The following is a 9,785-nucleotide window of genomic DNA, read 5'->3' as shown; positions in this document are numbered from 1 at the left end:
CAATAATGGGTATCAAACGATCGGGATTTTTTCATACGTTTCGAATGTAATAACAACATTTTTAGAAAATACTCAAAATTTTCACAAAACTACGAATTTTTGAAAAAAAGTACTCAAAATTTCCGGTTTTACAATGTGGGTATCAAACAATCGGGATTTTTTCATACATTTCGAATGTAATAACAACATTTTTAGAAAATACTTAAAAAATTCACAAAACTACGTATTTTCGAAAAAATACTTAAAATTTCCGTTGACGATACAAAGAAACAATTAATGAAAAAATCTCAACCATGTTATACTCATATTAAAAAAACTGAAATTTGGGATATTTTTTTTTAAAAACGTAGTTTTGTGTAAATTCGGATATTTTCACAAATTTGTGTTAAAACTTTTGAAATGTATAAAAAAATCCCGAACATTTGATACCTCTTGTGAAAACCGGAAATTTTGAGTATTTTTTTTTCAAAAATATGTAGTTTTGTGAAAACTTTGAGTATTTTAATTTTTTTACTTTCGAAAAGTATGAAAAAATCCCGATTGTTTGATACCCATATTGCAAATATTGAAATTTCGAGTATTTTTTTTTGAAAATACGTAGTTTTGTGAAAATTTTGAGTATTTTCTAAAAATGTTGTTATTACATTCGAAATGTATGAAAAAATCCCGATCGTTTGATACCCATATTGTAAATATTGAAATTTTTAGTATTTTTTTTGGAAAATACGTAGTTTTGTGAAAATTATGAGTATTTAAAAAAAATGCTGTTATTAAATTCGAATTGTATGAAAAAATCAAGATCGTTTGATACCCACATTGTAAAAACGGAAATTTTGAGTACCTTTTTTCAAAAATTCGAAGTTTTGCGAAAATTTTGAGTATTTTCTAAAAATGTTGTTAATACATTCGAAATGTATGAAAAAATCCCGATCGTTTGATACCCATATTGTAAAAATTAAAATTTAGAGTATTTTTTCGAAAATACGTAGTTTTGTGATAATTTTCAGTATTTTCTAAAAATGTTGCTATTACATTCGAAATGTATGAAAAAATCTCGATCGTTTGATACCCATATTGTAAAAATTGAAATTTTGAGTATTTTTTTTGGAAAATACGTAGTTTTGTGAAAGTTTTGAGTATTTTCTAAAAATGTTATTGTTACATCCAAAATGTATGAAAAAAAAACCTGATCATTTGATACCCATATTGCAATATCAATATATTTTTGGTTTCTTTAGAGAAAAAATATGCATTTTCAAAATACAGGAAAAATACGTATTTTTGTAAAATTTTTCATGAAATTATAATTTTAATGGATAGCTGATATCATCCCGATTCCAAAACACTATAATTTTTGATGTTTGCATGAATATTCATAGAATTATAGCCAATGTCTCCCATATAGCCAAAATCCCATAAGCTCTGTGCTTCAGTTAAGCACTGGGCCGTGCTTAACCGAGGCAGCTGAACGGTGCAAAACCGGGGCAGTGCAAAACCGAGGCGTGCAAAACCGAGGCATGACTGTATCATTTTTGTTATAACTGGCAAATAATCATGTAATAAGTTGTAAATGTAGAAACATCATCAGTATGTAGTATAAACAGTCAGTTTCAAGAAAATGCATGCAAACTATGTCTTTTCTAACCATTTTTCATCAGAATTTTAAAATTAAAGTGACTTGTTGTGCTTAGATTCCCGGACACCGATAAAAGCTGATTCGAAATCCGGACACTTTTGCTTCGAATTCCGGACACTCGATTTTACTTATGAATCGCACAAATTTGGACTGAAATGTTAGTGAATGGCATTCTTTAGGTCTCAAATAAGCTGTAAACATCAAAACAATCGATAGTTTATATAAAAATTTGCTAAAATTTACGGAAATCGAAACCATAAATTTCTGCTTTGCCTTCCCGGTGCTTCGAACGCCTATGAAATATTTCAAGTGAAATGTTTCGCATTTTTGGTAAAATTATTATTTTATTGTATTTAATTGTTTTGGCATTGACTACAACGTTCAAACAAACTTTAAATGAAAGTTGATGTTGAAATTCATCAAATGACACAGTTTTGACATTCATAGTGCGAACTTATATCCAAATAATTAATAAAACAAGATGAAGTGTCCGGGTTTCGAAGCGTCCGGGAATTCGAATCATGACGTTACTGGTGAATTGGACGAGGGAGTCGTGGATTGCCTGGCCCAAGTCTTCTGCATTACCGATCTATGCCTTTACAATTACAGCAGAAAGCGTTAGCCAGAGAAAGGAATTCGCTACAAAGGTTCTTGAGATATATGGTGGTTACTAACCGAACCATCTCAGTTGAAATATATTATAGCCATGGCCAAGTCCTGCCAAGACGGGGGTTCAAATACATACATACATACATACATACATACATACTGAAGGGGTGAAGCGAGTAGGCCTTCGACAGCGGGCGCAGTCACTCCCACATCGACTCACCAGGTTGAAGACCACTTGCGCGTAGTGTGGTTGGTGCTACCGGGCGCAGTTGCTGAGCCAGCAGAGGTTGCTTTTCTGCTGCGGGGTCGTTGTACTCAGCCTGTAGTTCAGCGACCTCCTTTCAGGCTACAGATCCAACAAGCCGTAATTCGGCCAGCACGCAGAGATGGCCCAGAAGCTCTAGCCTTCCGATGAACAGTTAAAACACGTAACACTTCACCAAACACACATTTATTACGCTTAAAATCTATATTTGACTTAAATCTAAACACATTAAAATCGTCACGCGCGGGTTCCTTGCAAACCGGTGTCCTTGCCGGTCCAGACACAACTGAACGATCAGAAGATCTGTAGGTCCTGGCAAACCTCCTCGTCATGCGAAAACGGGTCGTGCGACGTCCTCTACTACGACTCTCCAGAGAGGATCGTAGCAGAGAACCGCTCCCCCTAATCTCGATACAGCGGCACGATCCTCGCGATGTTCGGTGATGACCGTTGACCTCTCGCTTTCTCCCACAGCCGCCAGCTCGAGTCCAGCACGTTGGACGAGCTACGGTAATCGTCTCCACGAGATGAGAGAGATCGGTCCAGGGTTGTAGTCGAAAGGGGTCCCGGGGTCATCACCGAACATCCTCACCCATCCAGAAATCGCAGCATTTCTGAAAAGAAAACAAAAGAAGACCTCTTCGACGGGATAGGGACGGGAAGGGATTGGGGTAGCTATTGTTCACTCGATTTTTTGGCATTGTGCTCCTCTTCGTCCAGTGGAAGTAAACAAATCTTCTCGACTGGCCTTTTGATCAGCTTCGTCGCAGTCTTGAGGGTGACCACACGCACGACACCATCAGCACCTGGATGGACTTCGCTGATCCTCGCTAGCTTCCAGCACGTGGGTGGCAGATTGTCGTCGACGATTACGACCAGCTTGCCGACTTCTATCTGCACAGGTGACCGCCAACGTTTCGTACGAGCTTGTAGCTGGCTCAGGTATTCCCTTTTCCACCGATTCCAAAATAGTTGTTGTTTCTGCTGGATCTGTTGGTAATGATTGAGACGGTTTGCAGGTAGATTGGTGAAATCACGGTCCGGTAGCGCCTTCAACGATGTTCCAACAAGAAAATGGGCAGGTGTGAGCGGCTCGAGATCGTTGGGGTCGTCGGACATGGGCGTGATGGGTCTCGAGTTCAAGCAGCCTTCTACTTGGACGAGCAGCGTGTTCATGTCCTCGATCGAGATAGGTTCGTCTCCAATGACACGCAGAATGTGGTGCTTGGCTGAGCGTACGGCCGCCTCCCATAAACCACCAAAATGTGGACCGCTTGGTGGACTGAACGACCAGTGAATCTCGTTGTTGACGCAGTCCTTGAAGACCTTCTCCTGGTGCTGTTTGTCGCGCAGCAGTGTAAACAACTCGTGCAGCCTGTTCCGAGCTCCGACAAAGTTGGTCCCATTGTCAGACCAGATCTCGGCGACAGGTCCTCTGCGCGAGGTGAACCGATGCAATGCCTGCAGAAAGCGTTCCGTGGAGAGGTCCGACACGAGTTCAAGGTGCACAGCCTTGGTGCACAGGCACACGAACAGACACACGTACGCCTTGATCGCCGTTCGCCGAGGTCCGGGGCGAACGAACACTGGGCCAAAGTAATCAACGCCAGTTTTCGAGAACGGACGCGCAACCGTGACGCGTACCGCTGGCAGATCGCCCATGAATTGTCGCACCGGCGTAGGTTTGGCCTTGAAGCATGTTTTACACTGATGCACGATCGTGCGTGCCACGCTCCGTCCTCCCAAAGGCCAGAATCGAAGCCGAACTGTTCCCAACAGCAGCTGTGGTCCAGCGTGCAGCAGCCCCAGATGATAATAATGCAAAATCAACCGTGTGAAGCGATGGCGCGCAGGCAGAACAGCAGGGTGCTTGGCGTCCTCGGGCTCGTCAGAGTGTTGCAACCGCCCACCCACTCGAATAATGTTGTCTTGGTCTAGGTAAGGGTTGTACCAACGAAGAGGTGATTTAACAGCAACCGTTTTTCTTGCAGATAGTGCCTTAATTTCCTCAGCGAACGATTCCATCTGAACCCGACGAATCAGCACGTTCTCTGCCTCCTTCAGTTCCGCCGTGGTGAGAAATCCGGATGTACGGTCCGAGCTGGGAGTGCGGAGAAGTTTCATGAGCCGCAACCAAACAGCTGTTTGACGGATCAGCTTCGGGTACGAAGAGAATTTTGAAAAATAAAGATCGTTGAACTCCTGTACCACCGACCCAGTGTTTGCTGTCACCGATCGACGTCTTTCCGTTTCCGCATTTTCATCTTCAGCTGTAGATTCTGCATTCGGCCAGTGATCTGGGCTCAAACGCAGCCAATCCGGTCCAAACCACCAGAACTCGTTGTCCACGATGTCCTGTGGAGAAATTCCTCTGGAAATTAGATCAGTAGGGTTTTGAAGTCCTGGGACGTGTTGCCAACGAAATTCTTCCGTGATGTTTTGAATTTTCGACACCCTGTTTGCAACAAACACGTTCCACGTGGTCGGGATGGATCCAAGCCAGCAGAGTACGCACGTGGAGTCCGTCCAGAAATATGCGTCCACTGGAATGTCGAGCGCTTCTCGTAGAACCTTGAACAGCTGCGCAACCAAGACCGCTCCGCAGAGCTCCAGTCTCGGAATCGTCTGAACCTTGAGCGGGGCCACCCGCGACTTTGAGGCCAACAGATGAACCATAACTTCTCCCTTTGCGTTCTCGCTACGAACGTAAACACAACCACCGTAGGCCTTGGTGGACGCGTCTGAGAAGCAATGCAGCTGAACCGACGTTGCGTTAGGGATGACGACACATCTTGCAAACCGAACCGAACTGAGAACCGGTAATTGCTCCTCGAATTTCCGCCAGTTCTCACCCATCATCGAAGGCAATGGCTGATCCCATTCCAGACGCTTGCCATCGATGCCCGGCGTCCACAACTGCTGCATGAACACCTTTGCCGTTGTAACCGTTGCGCCAAACCAACCGTGGGGATCGAAAATCGACGCAATTTTGGAAAGAACGGTTCGCTTGGTGAGTGGTTCATCAGGGCCCGTCTCTGGGATGGTGAACTTGAGCAGGAATTCGTCTGTAGATGGAAACCATGTCAACCCGAGCGTCTTCACCGAAGGATCTCGATCCAGGTTGATACCATCGGCGCAGGGAATCGCCAAGTTATCCTCCTCCACACCATACAGAACTTCAGCACGATTGCATGCCCATTTCCGCAGACGGAAACCACAACTGACCGTCATCTTGTCCAGCTGGTTTCGCAGGTCGATCGCCGAGTCCAAGTTGTTGGTTCCGGTGATCACATCGTCCATATAGATATCTTCGCAGGCGACCTTGGCTGCGAGCGGAAACCGTTCCTTTTCATCCATGGCCAGCTGTTTCAACGTCCGTGTTGCCAAAAACGGAGCTGGCTTCGTACCGTACGTAACGGTGTTGAGTTCGTACGTGGAGATCGCCTCGGTGGGCGTTGGACGCCATATAACGCATTGCAACAAACGGTCCTCCGGACAGATTCCGATCTGCCGGAACATCTTTTCGACGTCCGCAACCAACATGATCTGCTTCACGCGACAACGGTAGATTATCGACCTCAAGTCCTGCTGGGTTACTGGTCCACACAGCAGAACCTCATTGAGCGACACACCAGAAGAAGTCTTACAGCTCGCGTCGAACACCACGCGTACCTTGGTGGTTGTGCTAGCCTCCCTGACCACTGGGTGATGGGGCAGGTAGCACCGTTTGGCGGAGCCCGTGTCCGTGACCTTCGTCATGTGTCCTAACTGCTCATATTCGTGCATGAAAGCGCCGTATTGTTCCCGGAGATGATCGTCCCTGGCCAGTCTCCGTTCCGTGCCGTGAAGACGTCTTACGGCGATGTCCTTGGACTCGCCTAACCGTGACAGAGCGTCTTCAGCTTTCGGTAGAGCAACCGAATACCGTCCGTCTGTACCACGTTGAACCGACTGTGCGTACAGAGCTTCGCAGCGTGCTTCCTCTGGCGAGTAGTTACTGGCTGCTGACTCGACCTCCTCGCAGGACCAAAATCGGGCCACCAAAGCATCCAGCTTTTCCAACGCCGACACGTTGCAGTTAATCCTTGGAGACTCCCGTGAGTCTGCGCAACCGCCGCATACCACCCATCCGAAAACCGACTCGTTCAGGGCTGGCAGCTGTTCTCCCAGTGAGATTTTCTGACCGCTTGCGAAGAAGTCAAAAAAATGCTCGATCCCAAGTACCATGTCCACACCGTTGGACATCGAAAACGTCGGATCCGCCAGTACGACACCATCTGGTATGGTCCAACCAGTAGTGTTTATGGCCGACGTTGGTAAATTGACCGTAACCTTTGGGAGAACTAGAAATCGCATTGCTCGAGAGAAATCTGAGATCCGTGAGCGAACCGTGGCTTGAATCTGCTGCTTTACTCTTGAGACTGCTTGTCCAATTCCGGACACCGAGATGTCCACCTTGTTCCTTTTAACCCGTAGTCGCTGGCTTAATCGTTCCGACATAAAGTTGCTCTCCGAACCCGAGTCGAGCAGAGCCCGCGCTGGAAGCCGATTCCCGTTGTCATCCTCAACAACGACGACAGCTGTTGCCAGCAAAACATGTGTTGCAAAACGTTGAGCAGCGCTTGCGACTACTGTCTCAGATGCGTCCTTGACCTGAGATGAGTTTGAACCTGCTGTACCTTGAGGTTCTTCCCTGGGAGCATTCTCCCGTCTGGTAGTTGATGCGACCTTCACCTGATCCTTCCGAGGGCGGAAACAGAGAAGTGTGTGGTGTCGCGCTTTACAGTTCTGGCAAGAGTACTTCGACTGGCAACCCCTCGCCAGATGTCCAGGTTTGAGACAATTGCGACACAGCGAATGCGTGCGCAGCAGAGACTCCCTGTCCGAAACCGTCATCCTCTGGAACACCGAGCATCTGTGAAGAAGATGTGTTCCCGTGCACGCTGGGCAGCGTTCTCCTGACGCTTGAGCGGTACTGTAGTTAGTCCTGATCACCGACGGTTTCGACTTCGGTTGTTGATGTGGTTGCTGGGATGTACTCTTTGCGTTAGTTGACTTCGGCGGCAACGACTCGAGCACACGACTACGCCGCTGCAAGAACTCCAGCATGTCCTTAACCGTGTCCTGCTCCTTGGTAGACGAGTGCTCCTCCCAGCCTCGCCGTGATACAGGGTCAAGACGATCCGTCAGCATGTGCACCAGAAGCAAGTCCTTGTAGTCACCTGGTTGTACAATCTGGTCCAAGGATTGGACAACCTTCTCAAATCCTTGGATGAGATCGCGCAACTCCCCAGAAGATTCTTTGGACATGGCTGGCAGTTCGAAGAGATGCTGAATCTGACGCTTCCTCATTTGCTTGCTGTTGTTATAATAGTTCAGCAAATCTTCCCAAGCTAACTGGTAGTCCGCGTTGCTCATCTTGTACTTGTCTACCATCGTCGCAGGTTTGCCAAACAAACAACCCCTCAGGTACTGTAGCTTTTCCACACCGGACAGGTCGTTCCGCCAGTGGATGAGCGACGTAAACAAATCTCGGAAGCTAACCCAATCGTCGTCATCTCCGGTGAATGTCCGCAGTTGGATCTGCGGTAACTGCACATGGTTCAAGTTCTCGCAGCCTAGCGTAACGTTAGACTGATCCGACGTGTGGTCTTCGCGCTCCCTAAGCCTCTCCAGAAGGAACGATTTGGCCTCCATGTAGCTCAAGTTGAAAGCCATTCGGTCAGACTCGTAAAAATCTTCCGCATCAAAGAAATCGTCGTGAGAAGTGATATCAATGAGGGTTTCGCAAAAAGTTTCATAGATGTCATTGATAACTTCCAACCGAACGCTGACATCGCTGGCCGTAGCGGTGTCCTTGAACTCCTTGATGAACTTCTCAATGTCGCCAAGAGTTGATTGCGTGTCCTTCAACTGAGCCTTGAGCCGTTTCAGCGACGGTGTCTTCGCGCTGTCCGCTTTCACTTTCGGAGGCATCGTGTTGTGTTTGAGGTGAAATTAAAGAAGAGATGCGTGGGTGTAGTACTCCGTGGTTGGGTCTTGCTTCGCAAGACATATACCAGCTTTACCTGTGGAAACAGTAAGCCGCACCTCCCAACCAGTACCAACGAAGCAGTCGTACACGTAGCCAATCGTCAACAGCAGCAACTCGAAATCAACAACGAAGTTCAGGCAAGCGAAGAGGATAGAACGAGCATGTAATATCAAACGAGAACGCTTCGGCCGGACATATACGTGTAGCTTTACCTTTAAAAACAAACACGTCGGCTGGCCAGCGAGCGATCGTCCCAAAATCCAAAAATCAGTCGAACCAATGACGTCACATCCAAACAGCAGTAACTCAATCAGTGTGTGCGGGGGCGAGGTGAAGAGGTACAAAACGCAGAGGTGTAGTATCAAAAGAGAGAGGCCTCGGCAGGCCATATACTATTAGTTTACCTGGAGAAACTAACAGCGTCGCCGTAACCGTAGCGAAATTCCAAAAAACCAACCGCCCTCAGGCGTATAGGGATGCGTGGCAAAAGGATGAGTCGAGTCGAAGAGGATGAAATACTTTTAATTTGTGTATTTCTTCGGCAGAGACATACACTGCTCATTTTCACTCACCCGGGAGACCAGAAATCGCTGCAACCTCTTCCTCGATCCTTGTCGTCCACGTGCCTGAGATGGCCGCCGACCTCGTCAACGGTAGCACGATGACGTCAGGCGTGATGACCGCTTCCGTCCGTAGCGGTGCGTAGCCGAGCGCTCTCCAGGCGTACGACTTCCGATGAGAGCACGCAACAAGCCACCGATCGATGTCCTATCGACAGCAGCGCGTCGTCGCGATCCACGTGGCACACGTGTCCAGTGCCAACGTCCACACCAGCAGCGAATGTCCGATATCGCCGACGAGTCGTTGGTGAGCCACCGATACGGTCCTGACCGGTGCTCTTGACTGCCTCCGCGCAGGTACTCCGAGGGTCGACACCCTGTCGTGGCCGACTACTGCTGCTTGCAGGCGAACCGGTGCTCCAGACCAGTTCGGATGGGTTGTGAAATCGTAGATCGTCGTCACGTCGCAGAACCGGAGAAAATTGTGGTGTTAGTGGGTTGCAAGACCTTGCCTCGGCCGGACATATACTTGTTCGTAATTAATTACCTGGGAAACCGTGTCCCTCGCTGGCAGTATACGCTCCAGGCCGACCCGAGATGATGGTGAAGCTCGACGATGACGATCCAGGTCCTCCAGAGTCGTGAAAAACCGGCCAAATCCTGGCACGCGGTCCGCTTCCG

The 9,785-nt window shown here is 47.5% G+C and overlaps 1 protein-coding gene across 1 annotated transcript; it reads right to left on the bottom strand.

Annotated features, from left to right (window-relative positions):
* Window positions 1–2,912: 2,912 nt before the first annotated feature.
* Window positions 2,913–8,486, bottom strand: LOC119769297. The gene is made up of 6 exons (XM_038261272.1): window positions 7,190–8,486; window positions 6,900–7,090; window positions 4,965–6,842; window positions 3,197–4,865; window positions 3,103–3,124; window positions 2,913–3,015 (listed from the first exon to the last, which is right to left on the bottom strand). The coding sequence occupies exons 1-6, from the start codon at window positions 8,484–8,486 to the stop codon at window positions 2,913–2,915; spliced, it is 5,160 nt and encodes a 1,719-aa protein (XP_038117200.1).
* Between the last annotated feature and the right edge of the window lie 1,299 nt (window positions 8,487–9,785).

This window comes from Culex quinquefasciatus, chromosome 3, assembly GCF_015732765.1.
Source record: "Culex quinquefasciatus strain JHB chromosome 3, VPISU_Cqui_1.0_pri_paternal, whole genome shotgun sequence".
Taxonomy (NCBI): Eukaryota; Metazoa; Arthropoda; class Insecta; order Diptera; family Culicidae; genus Culex; species Culex quinquefasciatus.
This window is presented reverse-complemented; position numbering and strand designations above follow the sequence as displayed.

Bases quoted from the DNA above. Each gene is read 5' to 3' on its own strand.
- LOC119769297 (XM_038261272.1), bottom strand. From the start codon at position 8,486: ATGCCTCCGAAAGTGAAAGCGGACAGCGCGAAGACACCGTCGCTGAAA. The intron at 7,091-7,189 runs GTACAGCAGGTT...TGCTGGCAACAG, and splicing joins TCCCAGGGAAGAACCTCAAG to CTGTCGTCGTTGTTGAGGAT. The intron at 4,866-4,964 runs GTGTCGAAAATT...ATTTCTCCACAG, and splicing joins ACGTGTTTGTTGCAAACAGG to GACATCGTGGACAACGAGTT.